Source organism: Antechinus flavipes, chromosome 1, assembly GCF_016432865.1.
Source record: "Antechinus flavipes isolate AdamAnt ecotype Samford, QLD, Australia chromosome 1, AdamAnt_v2, whole genome shotgun sequence".
NCBI classification, from domain to species: Eukaryota; Metazoa; Chordata; class Mammalia; order Dasyuromorphia; family Dasyuridae; genus Antechinus; species Antechinus flavipes.
Genome location: NC_067398.1, coordinates 726,815,242 through 726,842,791, shown reverse-complemented (window position 1 = coordinate 726,842,791; position 27,550 = coordinate 726,815,242). Strand labels below are relative to the sequence as shown.

Sequence of the window (27,550 nt, the reverse complement as noted above, 5' to 3'; positions counted from 1 at the left end):
TAACCCCAGTTCATTAATTAGTATTTCGGCATTCTCAAAGGACCTTGTAGTTTGATATTAGGCTTCTAAAAATTCAGCGTTTGCCTTCTTTGATGGTCTAACTGTGGATAATCTGCTCAGAAATCTGATCCTTTCTGCAGCCCTGTCTGTTCCTCTGGTTGGGGCAGGTGAAGCTACTCCAAGTCTCACCTTTCTCCCCTGCAGAGAGTTGCCCCTCTGAAAGGGCCTTGAGCCCTTGAGACCTGCTGCTCTATAAAAAAAGGCTGAGTTAGGTGCACAAATGACCACAGCCCTAACTCACAGTAAATTGTCCATCTCAAACTGGATTCTCTGGCTGAGATGGTGCCCTAACTGCAGAGGACCTGACATGCTTGCAAAAAGGGAGCCTTTGTACTGATGTAAACTCTGGGGTTATCAGGGAGAGACTTGTCCTTGCCATAAGTCCTTGCATTGTTCTAGTTTTATTTGGGATTGGTCAAAATTATCTAGGTATTTAGAGGAAGGTGATTCAATTATTTGAATATTCAGAAGAGAGAGAGTGTGGAATATTGTGCCACAGTTCGTTTTAATTGTCCTGACTCGGTCTCTCTAATTGGTTCTACTTCAGTTTCCCTAAATTGTTCTGCCTCAGTTTCCTTAATTGTTCTGCCTCAATCCCCTTACTTGCAAAATCCCGCTCTGGTTAATTAAGACTGAGGGCCTCTTGCTCTAAGGTTATAAATTGTTAATGTGAGACTCAAGATAAGGGGGAGTTCAAACTTCCTGGCTCCTAACTCCTTCTGTCATCAAGAATTTATGGCACTGCCCCCTCTAAATATTCCAAAAGATAAGAGTATTTCGGATACCTCATTGACATCTTTGCTTCTGTTTATTCAGACATCCTGACTCTGGCTTCCTAGTTTACCCCCCATCTTGCTAGAAGCAAATTTATGGCCCTGAAACTTCCCACTCTTTTCTTCCTTTGTTTCTAGAGTCCTATTAAAAAAAAAAAAACCCTGGGATTCTCACATTCACCCTTGGATACTCTGAGACAAGAGTCTTGTCCAGTCAATCAATTAAACTCTCCAATAAATAAAATATTAAAACTCTTTAATCTCTATCTTGCCTCAGTTTATTCAGCATTACACTATGAGTATTTATAAAACAGTGTTTATTTATAGAATGATTTGGGAAACTGCTACTGTCTCAATCACTAGTATAGATAGAAAGTATGTGATCCAGGAGAAGAAGTAACATCAGATTTATTGATTCACACTCCTGAAATACAATTTAGTGTTAGTAATTCAAACTTTGACTTTAGACAAAAGAATTTAGGGATATGGACTGAAGCTTTCATAGCTCTGAGGGATATAGAAGACCCTTACCCAAAATGACTTCTCAGAGATCACTCAAAATAGAAAGCAGAAAGTTGTTTATTAAAACCTCTGGAGGATGAGCTGTCCCATCACGAAATAAGAAAGAGAAAGCTGGTGGTAGGAGAGCTAAAGAAGTAGTAAAGATACACTGTTTTTATACAAGATTATACATCACAAGTAAAAGAGCATTGAGAACAGGAATTCTGTCATCCAGAACACTGCCTGGCCTGGGGTCAGCACTGCCCAGATGAGGGCCTTCCCAACATGGGGACACAGAATTGCCCCATTGTTTTAAGTTGTAACTTAACAAAAGGTGCTATGGGCCCATATTTATGAACTGAATCCTTAAGCTGGGTTAGAACTTTAAACAGAAATGGTTCATGTCTCAGTTAAAAGAGTCATCCTCTATAACAGGATATAATTCTTCTCACCCCTCTCTGTCTTTTCCTTGATCTCTAGCCAGCTGCAAAACTTTCTGAAGTGAAGATAAAGAATATAACTGATTACCTTTTGCATTTTGTCCACTAAGTGTCACTGTGGTCTTTGTTTTATATTTCTGATCCTGCTTTTCCTCAATTTTTATTTCATCTTTTACATTAGGAGAGCCTTTGAAAAGCTGCAAAAAAGCACAAAAATAAGGCAGGGCTGAAGGTGGTGGAGGGGGGAAGGCCATTCACAGTCATTCTCCTCAGGCTCAGGACAGAGACATCTGCTACTAAGAGATGGACCAGTCTGTATTCTAACTATAAATTTCCTGACCTCCTTTTCTAGTTCTGATTTCAGACTTTGTTTAATGAGATTATATAAGGTAAAATGGCTTTTTTGTATTTCTCCTGGGCATTGCTTATCGTAAGTGGTGGGCTGTTCACCAAAAATAATTTATCTCAAAGGCCTCATTTCCAAAATATATTGAGAATTGACTCTAATTTATAAGAAATCAAGCCATTCTCCAATTGATAAATGGTCAAAGGATATGAACAGACAATTTTCAGATGATGAAATTGAAACTATTTCCAATCATGTGAAAGAGTGTTCCAAATCACTATTGATCAGAGAAATGCAAATTAAGACAACTCTGAGATACCACTATACACCTGTCAGATTGGCTAAGATGACAAGAAAAAATAATGATGAGTGTTGGAGAGGATGTGGGAAAACTGGGACACAGATGCATTGTTGGTGGAGTTGTGAACGAATCCAATCATTCTGGAGAGCAATCTGGAATTATGCCCAAAAAGTTATCAAACTGTGCATATCCTTTGATCCAGCAGTGCTACTACTGGGCTTATATTCCAAAGAGATACTAAAGAAGGGAAAGGGACCTGTATGTGCCAAAATGTTTGTGGCAGCCCTGTTTGTAATGGCTAGAAACTGGAAATTGAATGGATGCCCATCAATTGGAGAATGGCTGGGTAAATTGTGGTATATGAATGTTATGGAATATTATAGTTCTGTAAGAAATGACCAGCAGGATGAATATAGAGAGGCTTGGAGAGACTTACATGAACTGATGCTAAGTGCAATGAGTAGAAACAGGAGATCATTATATACTTCAATAACAATACTGTATGCGGATGTATTCTGATGGAAATGGATTTCTCTGACAAAGAGATATAATTCACTTTCAATTGATCAATGATGGACAGAAGCAGCTACACTCAAAGGAAGAACACTGGGAAATGAATGTAAACTGTTTGCATTTTTGTTTTTCTTCCCAAGTTATTTCTACCTTCTGTATCTAGGATATACTATGACATATTTAACATGTAGAGAATTGCCATTTGAGGGAAGGGGTGGAGGGAAGTAGGGGAAAAATCGGAACAGAAGTGAGTGCAAGGGATAATGTTGTAAAAAATTACCCTGGCATGGGTTCTGTCAATAAAAAGTTATTAAAAAAAAATCTGTCTCTCACAATTAGTAACAGTTTTCCTCGGGTAACATGGAGAAACTTTGTAAGCAATGTCCAAGAATTTCCTAATGTCTCCTAATTGAACTGTGCACCCCTGCTCTTTTATGTATTTATAGATAGTCCTGACATATGCTTCCCTGTCTGAAGGCAGGACAATGCCTATTTTCTCCCTATTAGGTTACTTAATGGCCTCTGCCACCCTCTATTTCGTCCAGAAACAGCGCAGTGCAGCGGGCTCTCCTTCTGGCACCATTACTGGTTCCTATCTCTGTTCCCGGGAACCAGTTGTTTTGGATGTCTTTTAAGAGCTCATGACATATGAGCCCTTTGATCTCAGAGATGAGGTGGATGGAATGGGAGACTCAGAGGATGTGAAAAGAGCTCCAGTTTATTATGCCTCACAGCCTTGTTGATATACATTTTTGCAAGTGTGATCAGTTCATGGACAATAGGCAATCCCCAGTCACCATTCAGAGAAGCAGCTCATGGGCTTTGTGTGTACATGGTATCTGCTAATGGGAGGAGAGTCGATCTAGCAATTTAGCAGCTCAGTCACAGGCCAGAGGCTCTGTTCAGGTAACCCTGCTCTCCAACAACTACCTGTGAGCCTCAGGCTTAACATTGGTTCCCATGATCACAAAAACCCTTCTACAAAAATGGACTTGAAATGCCACTCACTGAGATGCTAAGGTCATTTTCTAATTTGAGCATATGCTCTGTTTATGTTACTCTTCTTCTGTCTGGCAGTTTCTCAAAGGCATTGATTGGCTACATAGATTGTTCAGTGATAATGTAGCCACTTTGCCATTGGTAGAAAAAACAAAGTAGTATATGAAGAAATTCTCTCCTTTTAAAGGTTGGCTTTGCATTATTAAACAGTATTATAAAAAAAAAAAAAGCAATATGTGCAAGTGACCTTTGAATGCAATTGTGGACATGACTAATGCTAAACCTGTCATGAGTCAATAGAAATTTAAATATTTTTTAATAATAATTAGCAATAATTTTGACCGGTTAGAGTTTTACAAAGTGAAATTCCAGCTCTCCATAACAGCTTATCTAATTCTTTCCACATGTATGACCATGTTCAGCATATCAGTTTCAGAATCACAATAGAGCTGGTGGTACAGTGGGAAAATTGTTGATCAGCCCTTGAATCAGTAAGACCCAAGTTTTCTTCCCATTTCAGAAGCTTACTAGTCAAGTTACAAGACCTCTGTTTTCCTCAGTTTATCTCTAAAATGAGCCTAATACTACCACCTAAGTCCTAGAGTTCTCATGAAGATGAGACCATATATATTTAGTGCATGAAACAGAGTAGGTGTCATACAAATGCTCAGTTTTATTTAATTTTGACTATTTTCTCCCCAATTGTGCATGCCTTAAACCACTATTAATCTCACTAATTAGTAATTTATTAAGGCACAAAAAATGGTAAATGTGCACTTTAAAACTTGCTGTTATTTTCAAATAGACAACAAAATTAAACGTGTTCACTTTCCTGCCCTCACCCTAGAGATGTCTACCATTACACTGAAATATATATGGTATACCTATACAACCATGCAGATACACATATATGTCAAATTATGCTCTACATATTTCTAGTCATCAGTTCTTCCTCTGGATTCAAATAGCAACTTTGCTCATTTGTGCTTTTTCATTAATTTGGTTACTTAGAATAACAACGTACTTGCTGGAAGTTGTTTTTAAAGAATATAGGGCTATAAAGAAAGCACATGGCACAGCACCTGGCAAAGGAAATGCTCATTCCCTCCCCTTACCCTTTCACCACTTGTGAAAGAGTTTGAGGGCAATAAGAAGGAAGATCATAGACAAATTTCCTGTAATGGGGACAACTAGGTGCTAGAGGCAACAAATTGATGGCTATTAAAAAGAAGAATATTCCAATTGCTAGAAATAGAGACAGGCACTAAGGGTCTTTTCAGGCCTGTGGCCATTTGTACATGATGTTCATACAAAATCTATGCCATGTTGGGTACATTCATAAGATTTCTCCTTAGTGTGAATTCTCTGATGTAGAGCAAGAGATTCCCTTCTTGTAAAAGCCTTTCCACACTGGGTACATCCATAAGGCTTCTCCCCAGTGTGGATTCTCTGATGTACAGTGAGAGCTCCTTTATGAGTAAAAGCCTTTCCACACTGATTACATTCATAAGGTTTCTCCCCAGTGTGGATTCTCTGATGCACATTAAGAGCTACTTTATGATTAAAAGCCTTTCCACACTGCTTACATCCATAAGGTTTCTCTTCAGTGTGGATTCTCTGATGCACAGAAAGATAACCCTTCTGAATAAAACTTTTTTCACATTGGTTGCATTTATAAGGTTTCTCCCCAGTATGGATTCTCTGATGTACATTAAGAGATCCTTTATAATTAAAAGTCTTTCCACACTGGTTACATTTATAAGGTTTCTCCCCAGTGTGGATTCTCTGATGTACATTAAGAGCACCTTTATGATTAAAAGCCTTTCTACACTGGTTACATTCATAAGGTTTCTCTCCAGTGTGGATTCTCTGATGCACAGATAGATAACCCTTATGAATAAAACTTTTTTCACATTGGTTACACTTATAAGGCTTCTCCCCAGTGTGGATTCTCTGATGTACATTAAGAGTTCTTTTATGACTAAAAGTCTTTCCACACTGGTTACATTCATAACGTTTCTCTCCAGTGTGGGTACTCTGATGTCCATTAACAGCAAGCCATTTTCTCAAAGCCTTTCCCCACTGGTTATATTTATAATGTTTCTCTCCAGTGTGGATTCTCTGATGTTCAGTAAGCACTTGCCTTCTTGCGAAAGCCTTTCCACAATGGTTACATTTATAAGGTTTCTCTCCAGTGTGCTTCCTCTGATGTAGAGTAAGACCCAGCTTATATTTGAAAGTTTTTCCACATTGGTTACATTTATAAGGTGCATCTTCTCCAGTGTGCGTCTTCTGATGTAGAGTAAGACCTCTTCTTCCTCTAAAAGCCTTTCCACATTGGTTACATTCATAAGGCTTCTCTCCAGTATGGATTCTCTGATGTTCAGTAAGAGATTCCCTTCTTATAAAAGTCTTTCCAGATTGGTTGCATTCATAAAGTTTCTCTAAAGTATGGATTCTCTGATGTTCAGTTAGAGATTCCCTTCTTATAAAAGTTTTTCCACACTGGTTACATTCATATGGTCTCTCTCCAGTGTGGATTCTCTGATGCCCAGTAAGAGCTCTCCTTTCTCTAAAAGCCTTTTCACATTGGTTACATTCATAAGGCTTTTCCCTAATGTGGATTCTCTGATGTCTTATAAGACCTCTCTTTTCTCTAAAAGTCTTTCCACACTGGTTACATTCATAAGGTTTCTCTCCAGTGTGGATTCTCTGATGTTCAATAAGAGCTCCTTTTTGCCTAAAAGCCTTTCCACACTGGTTACATCCATAGGGTTTCTCTCCACTGTGGATCCTCTGATGTAGAGGAAGACTATGCTTACATTTGAAGGTTTTCCCACATTGGTTACATTTATAAGGTTTCTCTCCAGTGTGGATTTTCTGATGTACAGCAAGAGAATCCCTTTCTGCAAAAGCTTTTCCACACTGATTACATTCATAAGATTTATCTCCAATATGGATTTTCTTATATTTATCACGGATATCATTCCATGTGAAATTAACAGAAGCATCATTGATGAATCTTGACTTGAGAGTTTCTACCACAGAAAAGCTTTCCTTTGTAGCACATTCCTTAATTTCTATTCTGAATTCTCTTTCTGGGAAAAAAAAAAAAACAACAAAGAATAAAACAAATACAGACACTACACACACACACACACACACACACACACATACATACACGCAGGCACACACTCACACAAGACACATATTTATATCCCTTTCCCTCATCGGCACACACACACACACACACACACACAAACACACATGTAGGCATGCACTCATACAAGACACATATTTATATCTTCTTCCCTCATCAGCAGAAGAGAAACTCAGTTATTTCCTATTTCACCAGTTAAAGAGCAAAATCCTAACTGGGCAGAATCAATGACTTAAAAATATCCCAGTAGCTCAAATTCCAAGGATGATTTAATTTCTAGTGACCTTCATGCACAAATACACTGGGTCCTCAAAGTAAACCTGGGACAATATAGAAAGTGCCTTCCTTTTCCCTTGGTGCCAGCTCAGGCCATTAGCTGAGAACAGTTGAGTAACTTGACCCAAATCCCAGCAGCTGAGACAGAAATTTACCCCATGAATGGGCTTTCTCTGCCTGTAGTACTTGATAAGTTAACTCCACTGTCAATTTTTCCATCACTGTCTGATGATAACTATCAATTTTATTTTTTTTTCTATTACATTATCTGAAGTCACATTCAGAATACTAACACTAATGTTTTTCACGTTTATTTTTCATATTTTATCTAAGGCAAAAGTGATTTTGTTCTTATCCATTACTTTTTTTTAATGTAATCACTATTTTTTTAAAAAAAAAACAAGTATCATCATATTCCCCTACTTATCCTTTTAACAAACACAATTTTTAAAAAAATCCACCAAAGGGATTTAACCCCAAAATTAATCAGTACCACTTTAAGTGGTAAATTGTCCTCTGGGACATGTATGTGCATCTAAGTACCTTAACAACTGTCTTTCTGCAGTGATTTCAAACTACCATGATCAGAAATACACAGCTTTATGAGATCAAGTAGTGATTACATGAAACTCTGAGGGCTTCTAAGTGCAAGATCTTCTTTCAGTTTCTCAACTTAGGACAAACTTGCTTCCAAAATTCCAAAAAGGTTGGCCAGTCATGTACAAATGGCCACAGGCATAAAAAGACCTCCAATGGTAGGCTCTGACTGCACCAGAGCTGTTCTCCAATTCCTGGATTACCTAGTAATCACATCTCTTCAAACCAGTAACCAGCAGATCTAAATGTTGTCTGGCTTTCCATTCTTGCAGCAATGAGGGCAGGCTACCTAAAAATCATGATCCCTAGCAATGCACAGTAGAAGCCATCGTGAAATCATCATGGAAGTCTACAACCTTTCTACAAAAATGGACGTTGAAATGCCACTCACTGAGATGCTAAGGTCATTTGCTAATTTGAGTGTATCCTCTGTTTATGTTATTCTTCTTCTGTCTGGCAGTTTCTCAAAGGCATTGGCTGGCAACAAAGATTGTTCAGTGATAATGTAGGCACTTTACCACTGGTAGAAAAAACAAAGTAGTATCTGAAGAAATTCTCTCCTTTTAAAGGTTGCTTTGCATTATTAAACATTATTACAAAAAAAAAAAAAAAGCAGTATTTGCAAGTGACCTTTGAATGCATTTGTGTACATTGTTAATGTACTCGTCATAAGCCAAATAGACCTTTAAATCTTTTTAATAATAATCAGCAAATGATTTTGACTGGTTAGAGTTTTACAAAGTGAAATTCCATCTCTCCATGAAACCTTGTCTGATTCTTCTATTTTCCACATGTGTGACCATTTTCATCATATCAGTTTCAGAATCAGAATAGAGCTGGGGGGACAGTGGAAAAACTGTGCATAGGGCTGGAATCAATAAGAACTGAGTTTTCTTCACATCTCAGAAGCTTGCTAGTCTAGTTACAGGACCTCTGGTTTCCTCAGTTTATCATTAAAATGAGCCTAATATTAACACCTAAATTCTAGGGTTCTCATTAAGATAATATGAGACCATATTTATCTAGTGCATGACACAAAGTAGGTGTTGTACACTTGTTCACTTTTATTTCATGTGGACTGTTTTCTCCCCAGTGCTGCTGTCCTTAAACTACTATTATCCTCACTAATTAGTGACCTCCTAAGGCACTAAATTTAAACAATTTTCCTGGTCCACAGTGGGTTTCTACAGAGTTGCTGGTAGATTGTCTGCCCCACAGTCTGTGACCTCCATGAGAACAGATGTCCCTTGCATCTCTTTCTGTTCCTGGTGCTTAACTCAGGGCCCAGCATGGAGCAGACCCATAATGTTTGCTGACTGGAATTCCTAAGAAATGGCTCACCTCGGACATCCTGAATCCTTTTGGCTCTTTCTGGAGAATTTTTCCCAGATTCCAAGCAATGACTCTTATAGGATCACAGATGATCACTGGGAATTGGGATACACAAGGCCATTGAGTGCAAGCCATTCATTTTATAGATGGGAAACTGAGATTCTGTGACTAGTCCAGGAAGCCACTGCCAAAACATATCTAAAAATATTCCAAGGCTGTTCTTCCTCCCCCAAACCAAGCTTTTACTTCATGGTGGCTGTGTATTAGCTGTGGGACCCAGAAGCAATTCCTTAATATTTGTCTCAAATTATAAGTGAGGATAATGGCTTTGGAGTAACTGAGCCATGTGATGAAAGAGAAAGACAGACAGAGATAGAGACAGAGACAGAGACAGACAGACAGAGTGCTGGCATCCTCAGGAGAGGAAATTTGGGAAGGGGGTGGCTATGATTTTGAGGAGAGGTAATAGGTTTTGCTTTGGACATGCTAAGTCACTGTTGCCAGTTGGGGATATATATATATATATATAAATTACTGGTAATACTCCTTACCCTCCCCACACGTATTATTATTTTTTTCAAATTGTACAATTACATGTACATAGTTTTCAACACTCATTTTTGTAAGATTTGTGTTCCAAATTTTTCATCCTCTTCCTATTCCCTGTCCCTTCCCAAGAAAACAAGCAATCTAATATAGGACAACAATGTTAAGCATATTTCCACAGAAGTCACATTGTGAAAGAGGAATCAGAACAAAAGGGAAAATGATTGGGGAAGGAAAAAATGAAAAAAAAAAATCAAAATGAAAATAGTATGTTTGTGCTATATTCCGACTCTATAATTCTTCCTCTGGATATGGACAGAATTTTGCAATATGGATCTTTTGGAATTGTCTCAGATCACTGTATTCCTTGGAATAGCAAGCTCTATCAAAGCTGAATCATCTCCCCAACAGAGCTTTTACTGTGCACAATGTTCTTGTGGTTTCAGCATCAGTTCTTATAAGCCTTACCAGGTTTTTCTGAAATCTATCTTTGTTCTCAAAGCACCCTGATGCCATCAGCAGCTCATGTCTTGCTGTGCAGGTGAAGTGGATTTAATGAGTCAGAACCTTGCAAAGTCACCAGCCTCACTCAGTCCTTCAGTCAGCCCAGGGGCAAAAGATAGATCCAGACAACCAGTGAAGGCCCCCATTTCTGCCTAATGTATAAACCTATTAAGAACAACAAATTGTAGGGTCTCAGAAATGTGTTTTTTCCACTGTTAGCATAAAGAGTTCATAAAATTAAAAGTTTTACAACCTAATTTGTAGTCCAGTTGGACTCTCCAATTGTCAAGGGAGTCATGTGCTGATCAAAGCATTTTCTGAAATTTCTTGGTGTCCTTTGTTGGGATAATTGGCATTGCTCATACTTCACATGAAAGAATTGTAGAACAAGGGAAGAAGTGGTGGACACATGTCAAGGAAGAGCACTGATAGAAGAACAAGTACCCTTCAGATGGTAGAAGAAAGTAAGGAAGGACTCTTATCATAGTGGATGGATCTTTTGTGAATTTATGTGAAACAAAGGCAAGAAATACAGAGGACGGACACAGTCATGAATATCCATGGTTGCAAGAAATTTCAAATTGAAGAGATCACTGGTATTTGAGGGAGTCACTGATGTTGGGTTTTGCTCCCTTCAATCCATTTCCATTAATTTCCATATTCCCAGGTTTCTTTGAATTCTTCCTATCCAGTTTTTCATGTCACATCATTCAAATATGTTCATCACCACAATTTGTTTAGACATTCTCCAATGAAACAACACCTATTTTGTTTCTTTTTTGTACCTACATTATGTTTTGCTACCCAAAAAAAACACACAAAGTAAAACAACAACTGTAACCTCTCCCTCAAAGATTACTGACTGTCAGTCTTGCCTAATCCCAGACCTTCAGAAATTCCTGGCCACTGCCTCTTTGAGCAGTCTTTCTAACTGCTTACCTAATCCATGGCCTTCAGAAATCTCTGGTTGTTATGGGCCAGGATTTGAAACAAAGGATTCTTACAAGGTACTAACTCAGTGGAATTGATAGAGGCAATAGTTATCTACTTTAGCATGGTTCAGTATGATAGATTTAATCTTACAACAAGTAATGGTTTCCTAGTGACATAATGATTAGTGTACTCAGTGTAGAGCATATAAGTTAGGAGCCTCAGCTAGAACTCATTCGGAGAGATTCAGAGGGCAGAGAAGGAGGCAGGAGCTCAAACTCTCAGAACCAAGGAAAGAGATAGGCCTCTAAATAAATCTAGCCAAGCCCCAAGTGAAGGAGACAAGATTTTGAAAGAGATAATAAAGGATCTGGACTTTAACGCCTGGCCGCACTTATAGTGATTGCTGAACTGAAACAAAGGCTCCTCCCAGAGACCCCCAAAGAAACCAAAGAAAAAGAGAAAATTACATTTTGGCGCCCAAGATGGGGTAGGGCTGACAGGATCCTGAGTTCAGTGGAAAAGTTTCTGCAACCCAGAAATTAGGATGAGTACAAAAATAGACAGGGAAACTTTGTTAAGGGCTAAAGTAATATTTTAGCTAAAATGGGACAAATGTTTAGAAAGGATATTTCTCCACTGAAAGGAAAATGTTTAGATAGCATTGTCAGACTTTTGAAAAACCAAGGTTTGATTGTAAAGTGAGAGCAGATCATTGAACTTTTAGCAATAGTACAGTACACATCAACTTGGTTCTCTAAGGAAAAAGAATTAAATTCCAGATGAGTGGAAATTAGTAGGAGAGCAACCATGTGAATATACAATGATAATGGACCTGACTCAATTTCCATAGAAACACTTTATACATATAACTTAATACAATTGGCTTTAGGAAATTATATAAGTCACAGAATAAGGAAAAAAAAAAAAGAGCAGAAGAAAGAGGATCCAGACAAACTAGGTGAAAAGGATAATGAAGTAGACAAGAAAAGGGTTAAGTACAATTCTGAGTATGGTGCTTCACAGCAGAAGCCATTAGGGCATTCCCCATTTAACAAATAATTTATTTAATTTAATAAATGCATATCCTGTGATTGAAGAAGAGCTTGACTCTTCAGGTCAACAAAGGAGAAGATACACTCCTTTTGATCTGGAAAAAATTAAGGATTTGAAAAAGAGTTGCAATCTTTATGGGAGTACATCATCTTATGTTAAGATGTTACTAAAGAATTTGGCTTATGAAATCTTAACCCCTAGTGATTGGAAATCCATAGCAAGGACATGTTTAAAACCTGGACAAAACTTATTGTGTCTTTCAGAGTATAGTGAATTATGCAGGATTTAAGCCCAACAAAATAGGTAAACTGGAGTTAATATACAAATCATCTTTGACCAACTGGAAGATAAAGATCAGTATGCAGACAATTTAGCACAGATTAATTACCCTATGATAGCATATGAGCAAATTGCTGCTGCTGCCATAAAAACTTGGGGCACCCTCCCAGGAAAAGATTGAGGGGAAGCCTTCATGAAAATAGAGCAAGGTCCCAATGAACTCTTTGCTGATTTTGTGGGACATCTGCAGACAGCTGTCACAAGAACCATTGGAGAAAATGCAGTTACAAGAATCATGATCAGATAATTGGCTAAGGAAAATGCTAATGAGGTTTGAAGAAGAATTATACGGGGACTACACAAAGATGCTCCTTTAGAGGAAATCATAAGATGCTGTGCCACAGTGGGCACAAATGCTTATTATACCCATACTATGATGAACATGGAAAGACAGGGTCCCCCATGGCAAGGGACTTCTAGAGAGATGCGCAGATGCTTTCAATGTGAAAAAAATGGACATCTAAGAGCCCAATGTAGGCAAAGAGATAGAGTGAGAGGATAGGATGAGAGAATAAGACCCAAAACCCTATGTACAAAATGCAACTGAGGCTTCCACTGGACCTCAGACTGTAGGTTGACCCAGGGAAATGAGATGAAGGGCCCAGCTACAAGATATCATACAAAAGACAGGTGGGGCATGATGGCAGCTGAGTTTACACCCAGAGAGTTTTTAGAAGTTCAGGACTCTGATCACCCAAAAAGCAATCAGATGGGAGAAAGGGATTACAATTGGGGAGAATATAGGCTTTTTAAACCAACAGAAGATTAGTGTCCAGTGCAAGCAGCTCCAATGTAATTGCCAGGTAATGAGGAGAGATTTAGAAAGTGGTAAAAAAGAAGGGACTAGATAGATTAACTGCCTGGGAGAAACGTGTAATGTTCTTTTTTTGTTGGTTTTCTTGGGGTCTCTGGGAGCAGCCTTTATTTCAGTTCAGTAATCATCACACTAGTGTAGCCAGATATTCAGCCAAGTCCAAATCCTTTATTAATTCCTTGCCTGGGGCCTGGGCCAGCTTTCTTGAGGTCCTTCTGAATCTATCTTGGTTTCTGTGGGGGAGGCAGGAGAACCACCACCACCATGGTCTCTGTCTTCCCTAGTTCTGATTCTGGCTGAGTTTGTCCCAGCTTATATCAAAGGTGTGAATCTTGTGGAACTATATTAAGTACTAAATACATATACTGAACTAAAGAACTTTTAAGCACCATGCTAAACAACCATTGTCTCAATCAATTCTACTGACTTAGCACCTTGTAAGAATCCTTTGTTTCAAGTTCAGAGTTCTGGCCCATAACAGAAAGGGTTTGCTTGTATTTCTATAGATGGAAAAGGAATCAGATGGGTGCCAACAGCACCTGGTTCAGAGAGACAGAAAAAGAGAAAAACCTCAAAACAAAGAAGACCTAAGAAACATCTGACACTGAAAGAGCATGGCTGATAATGAACTTCAAAACTAGCAGGAATCATTGGATTTCCTGAGATAAAAAATTGTTGATGAGACTGTTGCAGAACTTCAAAACTTGCAGGAATCATTGGATTCCCTACACACATGAATGGACAAAAGATTTCTTTTGGACTATTTCTAGGACTTATGGACTCATGTATAATTCCTCATGTTGACTCATGTTGTTATATCACTACTAGCCTGTGTTACTATATGCTTATATAATTTATGTAATTATAGGTAATACCTCCCATATTGATGGATTTATGTATACCTGTGTCAAATGACCTTCAGAAACCTGCTAATCTGATTTGATTTCCCATTTCCTTTGATGTTTTCATCTCCCTTCCTGAGATGTCAGGGAGGGTGTGATCACCTAGTTTTATGGTATTTTCACCCCTTTTTTGAACAATCAGGGAAGGTGTGATCACCTCCTTTTTTTGGAGTTCTCACCTCTTTGAGAAGTCAGGGAGGTCATGACTACCTATGTTCTAAAAACAAAAGAAAGCTAGAGATGTTATGGGCCATAACTCTGAACTTGAAACAAAGGATTCTTACAAGGTGCTAAGTCAGTGAAATTGATAGAGGCAATAGTTATCTACTTTAGCATGGTTCAGTATGACAGATTTAATCTTACAACAAATAATGGTTTCCTATTAACCTAATGATTGGTGTATACTCAATATAGAGCATATAATCTAGGAGCCTCAGCTAAAACTCATTCAGAGAGATTCAGAGGGCAGAGAAGGAGGCAGGAGCTCAAGGTCTCAGAACCAAGGAGAGAGATAGGGCTCTAAGAAAACTAATTGAGCCCCAAGTGAAGGAGACAAGGCTTTGAAAGAGATAATAAAGGATTTGGACTTTAACATCTGGCTGCACTTGTGGTGATTACCGAATGAAACAAAGGCTCCTCCCAGAGACCCCCAAGAAAACCAAGGAAAAAGAGAACATTACATCTAGCCACTGCCTCCACCGAGTAGTGGTTCTCTTGTCCAACAGAGCACCCGGACACAGTGGCTTGTGAGCCTTGTTCTATGTGATCACATCCTGTACTACTATTGCACCACTCCTGCACTCTCCCACACTCCAACTGAACTCCTACTGTCTTTACCTACTTCCAGGTCCCCACTACTTATATTGGGTTTATGAGGTCGCACACACAGCCAATAAGAGAAGAAGCCATCTCTTGTTGATGATGCATCCTCAATGTGGCCAGAGCTTCCCACTCACAAGGCAGTCCCTATTAGCTGCAGAGGTCACATCCAGAAGCCTCAGGCACCAAAGCCCTCTTGACTTTTTCATTATATGTGAGATTCCTCTCCAGATCCTTACAAACAATAACAAAAGCCACCACAATAATTATTTTAGTGTAGCTAGAACCTTTGCTTCCCTCATTCCTTCAAGCCTTGCAGAAGTGTCTCTGTGTCACAAAGTCTGAACATTTGATCAACTTTCAATAAATCTTAATCAGATGGATCAATTCATAACTAAATACATTATATTACTGTGCCTCTAATTCTGTAACTCCCAACACTTATTTCTAGCTTTTAGGGTCATCTCTGCCAATTTGATGGATGTAAGCTGAAACTTTGGAGTTGAAACCTTTCATTCCTAAAGGAATCTTAATAAAACACATTTTCTGCCTGAATATGGCAAGAAACCTATTTCACGAGTCGCATAGTTATATATTTAGGAATGATGTGCAAGTTCCCTCATTCAACAAAGCTCTAGCTTGAGAATTTCCCATATCATGCTGAGTTTCCAAATGCCAATCACACCTAGAAAGCTTAGTGATGTCACCTGAATTATTAGCCCTAATCTGAACCTGAGGACCCAGGAATAAGTGGGACAAAAGTCTTTCCACATTGGTTACATCCATAAGGTTTTTCTCCAGTGTAGATTCTCTGATGCATAGAAAGATAACCCTTCTGAATAAAAGTTTTTTCACATTGGTTACACTTATAAGGCTTCTCCCTAATGTGGATTCTCTGATGTATAGTAAGAGCTCCTTTATGACTAAAAGCCTTTCCACATTGGTTACATTTGTAAGGTTTCTCTTCAGTGTGGATCCTCTGATGTACAGTAAGAGCTCCTTTATGAATAAAAGTCTTTCCACACTGGTTACATTCATTAGATTTGTCTCCAGTATGGATTCTCTGATGTCGAGTAAATGCTCGCCATCTTATAAAAGCCTTTCCACACTGGTTACATTCATAAGGTTTCTCTCTAGTGTGGATTCTCTGATGTATAGTAAGTGCTCCCCTTCTTACAAAAGTCTTTCCACACTGGTTACATTTATAAGGTTTCTCGCCAGTATGGATTTTCTGATGTCGAGTAAGCGCTCCCCTTGTTGTAAAAGCCTTTCCACATTGGTTACATCTATAAGGTTTCTCTCCAGTGTGGATTCTCTGATGTACAATAAGAGCTCCCTTTTGTATAAAACTCTTTCCACACTGATTACATCCATAAGGTTTCTCTCCAGTATGGATTCTCTGATGTACAGTAAGAGCTCCCTTTATTGTAAAAGTCTTTCCACATTGGTTACATCCATAAGTTTTCTCTCCAGTGTGAATTCTCTGATGTTCAATAAGCGTTCCCCTTCTTATAAAAGTATCTCCACATTGGTTACATTTATAAGGTTTCTCTCCAGTGTGGATTCTCTGATGTCTAATAAGAGCTGCCTTTTGTATAAAACCCTTTCCACATTGGTTACATTTATAAGGTTTCTCTCCAGTGTGGATCCTCTGATGTAGAGGAAGACTCTGCTTATATTTGAAAGTCTTTCCACATTGGTTACATTTATAAGGTTTCTCTCTAGTGTGAATACTTTGATGCAGAGCAAGAGACTCCCTTCTTATGAAAGCCTTTCCACATTGATTACATTCATAAGGCTTCTCCCCAGTGTGGAGTCTCTGATGCACAGTAAGAGCTCCCTTTTGTCTAAAAGCCTTCCCACACTGATTACATTTATAAGGCTTCTCCCCAGTATGGATTCTCTGATGTACAATAAGAACTTCCCTTCTTCTAAAAGCCTTTCCACACTGGTTACATTCATAAGGTTTCTCTCCAGTGTGGATTCTCTGATGTACAGCAAGAGATTCCCTTTTTGCAAAAGCCTTTCTACATTGGCTACACTTATAAGCTTTCCCTCTAGTGTGGATTCTCTGATGTGTAATAAGAGCTCCCCTTTCTGCAAAAGCTTTTCCACACTGGTTACATTCATTAGATTTCTCTCCAATATGGATTTTTTTATATTTATCATAGATATCTTTCAAAGTGAAATTAGCAGAACCATCACTGATGAATCTTGGCTTGAGACTTTCTACCACAAAAAAGCTTTCTTCTGTAGCATGTTCCTTTATTTCTAGTCTGAATTGTCTTTCTGGAAAAAAAAAGACAACAAAGAATAAAACAAATACAGACACTACGCACACATACAGGCCTGTGTTCATGCAGATACACACATTTATATCCGCTTCCCTCTATCAGCAGTACAGAAACCCAGTTATTTTCTAAATCCCCAATTAAAGAGAAAAATCCCATTAGGTCAAATGCCAAGGATGATTTAATTTCTAATGACCTTCATGCATAAATATATTGGATTCTCACATTAAACCTGTGACAATACACAAAGTGCCTTCCTTCTCCCTTGGTGCAAGCTCTGACCATCAGCTCAGAACAGTTGAGTAACTTGACCCAAATCCCAGAAGCTGACAGAAATTTACTCCCTATGAATGGGCATTTTCTGCCTATAGTACTTGACAAGTTAACTCCACTATCAATTTTTCCATCATTTACTAGTGATAACTATCAATTTTATTTTTTTTCTATTACATTATCTGAGGTCACATTCAGAATACTAATACTAATGTTTTTTATATGTTGATATTTCATCTAAAGCAAAAGTGATTTTGTTTTTGTGTATTACTTTTTTTTTGATGTAATTACTACTTATTTAAAAAAAACAATTATGATCATATTCCCCTACTTATTATTTTAACAAACAAAATTTTTAAAAAATCTATCAAAGGGATTTAATCTCAAAATTAATCAGTGCCACCTTAAGTGGTCAATTGTCCTCTGGGACATATATGTGCATCTTTCTATCTTAACAACTATCTTTCTGCAGTGATTTCATATCATCATAATCAGGTATAAGCTGCTTTAGGGGATCATGCAGTAATTACATCAAACTCTGAGAGCTTCTAAGTACAACACCTTCTTTCAGTTTCTCAACTTGACATTAAATTGCTTCCAAAATTCCAGGAAGGTTGGCCAATCTTGTACAAATGGACACAGGTATAAAAAGACCCCCAGTGGCAGTCTCTGACTATACCAGAGCTGTTCTCTCATTCTTGGGTTACCTTGGGTTATCTCATCAAACTGATAACCACCAAATCTAGAAGTTATCTGGCTTTCCATTCTTGCAGCAGTGATAGCAGGCTACTTGAAAACCATGGTCCCTAGCAATGCACAATAGACGCCATCATGAAATCATCATGGAAGTCTACAACCTTTCTACAAAAATGGATCTTGAAATGCCACTCACTGAAATGCTAAGGTCATTTTCTAATTTGGGTGTATCCTCTGTTTATGTTACTCTTCTTCTATCTGGCAGTTTCTCAAAGGCATTGGTTGGTAACATGGGTTGGTCAGTGATAATGTAGCCACTTTACCAGTTATAAAACAACTGGTAACTGTAACTGTAAAAACAAAGTAATATCTGAAGAAATTCTATCCTTTTAAAGATTGCTTTGCATTATTAAACATTGTTACACATACATACACACTAAAAGGAATATTTGCAAGTGACCTTTGAATGCAATTTGCACATTATTAATTCTGTACTTGTCATGAACCAATAGAAATTTAAATCTTTTTAATAATAATTAGCAAATAATTTTGAGTGGCTAGAGTTTTCCAAAGTGAAATTCCCGTTCTCCAGTGGTAGAAAAAACAAAGTAGTATCTGAAAAAATTCTATCCTTTTAAAGGATGCTTTGCATTATTAAACATTGTTACAAAAAAGGAAAGCACAACTGGGGAGGGAATAGTCAAAATAAAATAAAACAGTGAGCATTTATACGGCACTTTCTATGTGTCATGTAGAGGATAAATATGGTCTCATGTTATACTCATAAGCACCTTTTAGGTGCTAGTATTAGGCTCATTTTAGAATTAAACTGAGAAAAAGAGACATCCTGTAACTTGACTAACAAGTTTCTGAGACGGGAAGAAAACTCAGGTCTTACTGATTCAAGAACTAATCAACAATTTCCGACTGTACCACCAGCTCTATTCCAATTCTGAAACTGATATGATGAAAATGGTCACACATGTGGAAAATAAAAGAATCAGACATGCTTTTCTTAAACCACTATTAAGCTCACTAATCAGTAATTTAGTAAGGCACTGAATTTAAACATTTTTCCTGGTCCACAATGGGTTTCTATAGAGTTGCTGGTAGATTGTCTGCCCCATAGTCTGTGACCTCCATGACAGCAGATGTCCCTTGCATCTCTTTCTGTTCCTGATGCTTAGCCCAGGGCCCTCCATGGAGCAAACCCATAATATTTGCTGACTGTAAGTCCTAAGAAATGGCTCACCTCAGATAACATGAGCCCTTTTGGCACTTTTAGGAGAATCTCATTGCCCCAGATTCCAAGCAATGACTCGATCACTGGGAGTTGGGACCCAAAAGGCCATGGAGTGCAAGCACTCATTATATAGATGGGAAACTGCGATTCAGTGACCAGTCCAGGAAGCCACTGCCAAAAAATATATCTAAAAAAGAATTCCAAGACTGGGTTTTCTCCCCCAAACCAAGTTTTTATTTCATGGTAACTCCTGAAGGCCTCTTGTAACCACAACTGCTTTTTCCCCACTCACCTGGAGAGCAGCTCCTCAGGCCTTTTGGGTGTATCATCCAGGGTACTTCCCTTTGCTCAAAATAATAGATCACATCTTCTCTGGGAACTGGAAGCCCTGGGCATGAAAAGCAGTTAGGGATGAACGAGAGAAGCTTGAAATTTAGATCTCTTAAGGGAATAGGGTGAGGATTCAGAGCTGCTCCATTTTAAGATTATCCCTTCTGTTCAAACATGAGTCTATGGTCATCAACTAGTGCTTGTACTGCTAGTAACTCATGATAGGATTTGCCTCATTATACAATGTGTTCTGAGAAAGAGGCAAATGCTCTTCCACCACTTCCTATCCTGTTGGGTTCCATTATGACCGAAACATCTAACCCCATACCTGGGTGAAAAAGGTTCTTGGGCCTGAGTGGCCTTGGCCAGATCAAGAGGGACCTTAGTTCTGGAACCCCTTCTTCAGAGAAGGACAGACTCATTCCAGAGTTTCCATTATCTAGAAATTTAGGTGGAGCTGGTATGGTGGTAGAGGGAGACATGGGCATAGAGGCATGAGTACTACTGTTTAAACTAATCTTTGAATGTTAATAGCTATATATCCCTTGCTCAATGTATTAAACTGTTTGCCTCAGTTTACTCAACTCTCAAATAGGGATAACAACATCATCTAACTTGCAAAATGAATATATTAAATAGACATAATATTCTGTTTTATCTTTAATTTTCCAAATAAGCATTTCCACAATTTAGTAAAATAAAAAAGATGATTGAACACAAAATGACAAATTTATAGTTTAAAACTTGCTGTTCCTTTCAAATAGACAACAAAATTATTTTCCTGCCCCCACCCAAGAGATGTCTGCCACTGTACAGAAATATATATGGTATACCTATGCAACTATGCAGATACACATACATGTCAAATTATGCTCTATGTATTCCTAGCCATCAGTTCTTCCTCTGGATGCAAATTGCATCTTTGCTCATTTGTCCTTTTTCATTAACTTGGTTACTTAGAATAACAACTTACTTGCTGGAAGTTGATCTTATACAACATTGTTGCCACAGTGTTGTGCAGAAAGCATATGGCACAGTACCTGGCAAAGGAAATGCTGCTTCCCTCCCATTTCTTTCCCACTACTTGTGCTAGAATGTGAGGGCAATAAGAAGGAAGATTAAGGACAAACTTTCTGTACTGGGGACAATTAGGTACTAGGGGCTAAAAACTGATGTCCATTAAAAAGAAGAATATTTCAATTGCTAGATCCAAAGAGCAATGGTGTGTAAGGAAAAGCTGTCTGAGCCATGTTCAGAGATTTGGCAGATGAATTTGGGTCCTGTTAGAGTCAGCCAAAATAATCTCCGAGATGTGCTCTTATCATCCAAAGTAAAGACATACAGGAGGACCCTGCTGCTTGGACACAGCCGACCAGCACTTTCTCCTTTCTAACTGGTACTGCCCCCTGAAACACTACACCCTAGTAAATGATGATATGCCCTTCGATTGCAGATTCAGAGTTAGTAGGGGAAATGTCCTTACCCAGGGACAGCAGGTTCCGGGCATTCTCCAGCATCACCCCCTTGTACAGTTCCTTCTGAGGAGGATCCAAGAGGCCCCACTCCTCTTGGGTAAAGTCCACAGCCACATCCCTGAATGTCATCCACTCCTAAAGCAGCAAAAGTTATGAAATGTAGGGGAACCCTAATCCTTAATTTACAGTAGGAAACAAAGCAGAGAAGGGATCTGCTTAATGGTCAGACCATTTCAGAGTATCAGAGTCAGCTCCTGGAGCCAGAGGTCAGTACGATTCTGACTGAATTTTTCCAAAAGCATTTTATAGTGTTATGACTGATGGTGTGGGGTTTGTCACCAAGGGATGGCAGGCACCAAAAATGGGGTTCAGCTACGTGAAAAATTCACCATGGCCATTCTCTCTGGGAAAAGGAGAATTTATTGAGGGGAATAGGTTACAGACCAAGAGAAGGGATATGATAATGGAAAATATAAAATAGAGTGGGAGAGCTTATAAAAGACAAGGTCCTCAGTGGGACTCACAATTACCCAGTAGAAAGGGAGCCCCCCATGAGGTTGGGGCCCACTCTCTGCTGGCAGGCTAATCCTGAAAGGATGAGTTATCTGTAAGGAGAAGTGGAGTTGCAAAGCAATGGAAGTTAGGGGAGATAACAGGTGACACAGGGTTGGGGGGGTGGGAGGGAGGAAGTAAAGAATAAGACACCAAAAGGCAGCGTGCCCCTGCTGACTGACCCAAAGAAGGATAGCCACCAGAGGATCTCCCACAAGTAGGTCTTGTCTGATATAAGAAGGAGAGCACCCTAACTCAACCCAGAGCCATCTCTAGGAGCAAAACAAAAGTTTATTATATGTCATCGAGAAGATTATTTCCCCATTTGAGATAAAAAGTTTGACAGTAGGTGTTATAGAGCCCCAGCACAAAAATTCCCTACCCACCTTGCTGATCTTTAATCCCACTGACTGGGCTTCAGGCCTAAGAGAACCCTCCAGAAGCCAAAAGATAGCCAATTAATTCAGATTTCCCCTTACTAGACAATACCTGATTTGGCAATGGAGAGTAGAGGGTTTTTCCAGTGAGTCACTCAATTTATGGGAGGTGAAACTTGAGCCTGTGTTAGCTTTGAGGTGGGCTTTGCTCAATCTCCTGAGAGATCTCACCCTATCCCAATCAGATGGATAACTGACCTCTGATTCCTTACCTCCCCCCTCCCAACAGAAGCTATTACAAATTTCTTTCCTTCACAAGCATCCCACAGCCCCCCTTTACCAACATGAGGTGGGGCTAATTCTAATGTACTCCCAACCAGCTTTAAAGTAGAAAGCTCAGCTATCTCCTCATTTCTCACTGGCTCTACTTTGGGACTTTTCTGGCTGAGCTCTCCACTCTGTCTTTGAATTGAGGGCCTCCTTTCCACCCTTTCCCCTTTTCATCCTTCTGGGACCTGTGGCTTCTTTTGTGAATTGCCACATTAAGTTGAATGGAGAACCTCCTTCCAAAGAAAATAAAATAGAAGTAGGCAGAGAAGGAAAATACATAAAAGTGAAGGATGGCCTGGGGAAAGTGAAATAAATTAAAATTAACATTCAAAGAAAATCTGTCCCTGGCTTAAAGAAAGTGTACTGAAGAGAAAGAGCCTGCCCATGGACTTAGACCCTAAGGATGACAGTGTGTGGACAAAACCTAATAAATCATATAAATCAAGGAGATTTCTCAAGGCAAAAGCAGAAAGGCATTTTATTATGATCTCGAGAGAAAGGGCATCTCCCTCTCCACAAACAGTTAGGTAAAGAGAAGCAGGGCCCAGGTAACAGACAAGAATTATGCAGGGGCCTGGACTAACACTCCCTATTGGCTAGATATTTGCCTTGATTAGCCAGGACAAATGATCTCCCATTCTAAGTCATAAATGAGGAAAAGTTTCAACCCAACCACATCTTTAGGATTACTGAATTACCTTATATGGGAGACTTAATGCTAAGGTGGCCCCAGCTTAGTTTCACAAAGCAAAGGTCCCACTCCCTGTAAACCACATGATCTCTGGAGAAAGAAACCAAGCCCTGGGCCCACAGTTGACCCTCATTCACTGTCTCCATCTTGTGGGACAGCTTTCACAGTTCACTTCATTCCATCTTCCCTCTCTTCAGTTGAAAGCTTCTCACATCAAAGTTTATACATTTCTTCAATTTCTTGATTACTTCATTTTGGGGGGTCTTAGCTATCCTCCAGTTTTCTGAATCATATTGGTGAAAAGTTGCATCATACAGGGGGGAACATAACAGCTTTCACACTTCATTCAACAGGTTCCCCAGAAAGACAAGGTAAAAAAAAAATTGACCCAATCATGAAGGAAATTCTGGATAGAGAAAATGAAATTCCAAGAGGAAAAAATCCACAGATCACCCACAGAAACACCAAACCCAGAAACAAACAAACAGGAAAAAAAAAAAAAAAACAGGCTACAAACTGCAAGGCTGACAGTGGTCACCTTTAACAATTCAATTCAGACTGGAAAATGAATAGATGCCCATCAATTGGAGAATGGCTGGGTAAATTGTGATTTATGAATGTTATGGAATATTACTATTCTGTAAGAAATGACCAGCAGGATGAATACAGAGAGGCTTGGAGAGAGTTACATTAACTGATGCTGAGTGAAATAAATAGAACCAGAAGATTATATTTCAACAATACTTTATGAGGATGTATTCTGATGGAAGTGGGTATCTTCGACAAAGAGAAGATCTAACTCAGTTCCAATTGATCAATGATGGACAGAATCAGCTACATCCAGGGAAAGAACACTGGGAAATGAGTGTAAACTGTTTGCATTTTTGTTTTATTTTTTCCCCCAGGTTATTTTTACCTTCTGAATCCAACTCTTCTTGTGCAACAAGCAAATTGTATGGTTCTGCACACATATATTGTACCTAGAATATACTATAACATATTTAACATGTATAAGACTGCCTGCCATCTAGGGAAGGGGGTGGAAGGAGGGAAGAGAAAAGTCAGAACAGAAGTGAGTGCAAGAGATAATGTTGTAAAAAATTACCCATGTATGTGTACTGTCAATAAAAAGTTATTTTAAAAAAAATTCAATTCAGAAGGAAAAGGTCCTACAAGACAGGAGATAGACCTTCTCATACAATGGAACTGACTGAGTTTGGAACAATGGAAGACAAATGCAAACCAAGGAGATAAGGGGAAGGGATAGAAGAATGGGTTCCAGAGATCAGTGAAGCTGAGGATGCAATCCAGGTTGACCTATTCTGCAGATGAGAGATGAAAAATAAGGAACAAAAAGTAAATATTCCATAGTAAAAGGGAGTCTAACATCCAATAAAGGAGACAGAAGAAGGTGTCAGATAGTAGGAGGAAAGCTAGGAGAGAGTAATTTCCTAAAAATTTAGAGAAGACAATCTTAGAGGAGAGAGTGATCAATAATGTGAAAGGATAGAGAACAGGACAGAAAAATGGGAATGAAGAGATGAGTTCCATGGACTTAGAAAGAGAAGACCAACTGGGGAGGAAGCAAAAGAGATTGAAAAGGTACACAAAGGAAAGAGGCCTGAAGAGGTTTCACTGGTGATATTCTTAGAAAAGATAAGGGACTTCACTTTGAGGCTTAGGGGTTTAGTCACTGAAAAGGCAGGATTGAGATTTCTAGGAGAATATGGAAGAAAGGTAAAGGAACAAGAGAGGGTAAATATCAGGAAGCAATGTTGCCAACTATGGAGCCATGTTCTCCCTGACACCTGCTGTGATACACAGTATTCTGAAAGGAAAGCACCATGGGGGAAAGAGGAATCAGTGGGGTTGACCTAGAGCCAGTGGCAGAAAGCATCTAGAGGGCAGAGCTCAGAATAGATACCTTGGGGGCTTCTGACTGTATTTAAGTATTCAGGGGAAAGAGAAAGGCCAGAGGAGTACTGGGGTGGGGTGGGGGGGAGGAGGGAGGAGGAAGGAGGAAAGGGCTTTGACTGAGAGAATGAAAATGTAAGTAAAATAGAAAGAGAGGTGGAAAATGAGAAGAAGGGGAGAAATCCTCCTTGGAAAGGGAAAGAAAAATGGATGAAATTTAAAAAGTGATGAACAGAACTCTAGTTGAAGGGCAAGACAGGAAGGGAAACTACAAGAGAATTAAAAAGAAAAGGGAGATGAACAAATGTAGAATGAAATGAAAGCAGAAGCGATGAATAGATGTCTAAAGAAATCAGAGGTAAAAAAAAAAAAAACTTGTGGCATCTTCTAAATGGGACAACAGAGAAATACACATATTTCTTTATCATATATGGAACTTCTATAAAAATGAACCACTGGGATATAGAGATACTGTAGACAAAGGTAAATAGGCAGAAATAATTCATACATCCTTTCATTCCCTAAGGAAATAAGAATTGAAACTGATTCAGGGATCATTGACAAAAGATATAAACATAAATGGAGAATTATCAGTCACATATTCAATAATAACTGGCTCAGAGAACAGATCTCAGAAATGATAACATTGCAAAACAAACAAAAAAAATGGCAATGTTTAAACAATATCCCCAAATTCCTAGGATTCAGCTAAAGTAAACCTCAGGGGGGAAACACAGACTTATAATCACACATTAAGCATTTAGAAAGACATTAACTAAATCTCTATTCAAAAAAAAAAAAAGAAAAGAAAAGAAAAGAAAAAGAAATTGGTAAACCTAAAACAAGGATAAATGACAAGATATTAAAATTAGCATTTCAGTGAATCAGTCAAAAATACAGACGAGATGGGCAGTGTTGTTCCTACTGTGTTAACATAATAAATATTTTTGTAAAGGAAAAACCCATAAGTTATTGCCAGATTCACACACCATCCTCCATGTCAAGGGAAATGGTTGTGATTGTTGATGTTAGTCAGGTCTGGATGGACCACACTCACCTGAGGAGGTCTGAGGCTCCGAGGGCCCATTCCCTCTGGCTCCAGGCTCCTTCTGTTCATAGAAAAATAACAAAGGTGACTCCATTTTGTAAAGTTCATCCAACTGGCTCCTAGTGTTTCTTCACCTTAGAGTCCTTGCTATCCTACCTTTTATGGTTCCACCTATGTAGCAACTACCAAAGGTCTGAATAAAAGAGGTCACACCTAAAGTTTTTAATTCTGTGCTTTTCTGAGCATGAGACAGCCTGGAGTCACTTGGAAAGTCCAGACAAAATCCAGGCTAGGATTGAGTTCTAAGGGTTGACAGAGAAGAGGGGCCAGGGTCTGGGAGGCAAGACAGACCAATAGAGGTCCGGGCAGATCAAGGCCACTATTGGGACAAAAATGTTTCAGGGGACAGTTGAGCATGAGAAAGCTGGGGAGGACAGCAGGCTCGCTCCAGTGGAGCTTGGGCCTGGCGTCCCTAAAGGAAAAGTGTAGACAGGAAGCCACAAGCCGGAGACTGGATGGGAAGCAGCCCAAGAGCCAGTGTTCAATTAAGGGGAAGCAGGAAAGAGCTTTGCTCAATGGGTCTAAGGTGGGCTTCTGGGAGTAGGGAGGCGGGACTCGAGGATCCCTAAAGTGTTTGAGTATGAAGGAAAAACTGAATTTCTAAGCAAGAGATGAGGATAGAAAGAAGGGACGCCAGGGTCCTGATCAGAAGCCTGAAATCAGAACTCCCGGAATCCCAGGGGCTAAATCTTAAATCTGGGAGGTAAATCTGGGTAGGAGGAGCCAAGAGGTGTGGCAAGTGGTGGGGAGCTCCAGCAGCAAGGCTTAAGGGGGCGCTCCCGGTAGAGTTGGGGGACACTCTCCACGAGGCCAGAGGAGGAGGAGGAGGAGGAGGAGACCCAGAGGGCAGGACAACACACGGAAGCCAGTATGTGTTGGGAACGCCGGCACCGACTTACCTGGGAGCTGCACGCACTGTTGCGGTTTCCAGAAGACAAAGCGATCAGAGCTCCCCGGGAAAAGGAGAGTCCGGAGCTACCCGGGAAGGGAGAACAACCAAGGGGCAGACAAAAAGATCGCAGCTCCAAGACTTCCGGCTCTCCTCAACCCCCTCTGGAGGGT

The 27,550-nt window shown here is 39.3% G+C and overlaps 1 protein-coding gene across 1 annotated transcript; it reads right to left on the bottom strand.

The window, feature by feature from the left end:
* Window positions 1-204: 204 nt before the first annotated feature.
* On the bottom strand, window positions 205-27,550 carry LOC127545916 (zinc finger protein 420-like). Its single transcript, XM_051973428.1, has 7 exons — window positions 27,388-27,550; window positions 26,438-26,489; window positions 21,525-21,651; window positions 20,004-20,099; window positions 16,697-17,497; window positions 16,133-16,612; window positions 205-6,839 (listed from the first exon to the last, which is right to left on the bottom strand). Exons 2-7 carry the CDS (start codon window positions 26,465-26,467, stop codon window positions 5,239-5,241), a joined length of 3,135 nt encoding a protein of 1,044 aa, XP_051829388.1. The 5' UTR covers window positions 26,468-26,489; window positions 27,388-27,550; the 3' UTR covers window positions 205-5,238.

Excerpts from the sequence above, each read along its gene's own strand:
- LOC127545916 (XM_051973428.1), bottom strand. The coding sequence starts at position 26,467 with ATGGGCCCTCGGAGCCTCAGACCTCCTCAG. Across the intron at positions 16,613-16,696 it reads AAGGGGAACGCTTATTGAAC|ATCAGAGAATCCATACTGGA; the intron begins ATCAGAGAATTC and ends CTCTTACTGTAC. Across the intron at positions 6,840-16,132 it reads CCAATGTGGAAAGGCTTTTA|AAAGGGATTCTCTTGCTGTA; the intron begins GTCATAAAGGAG and ends AAGCTTTTGCAG.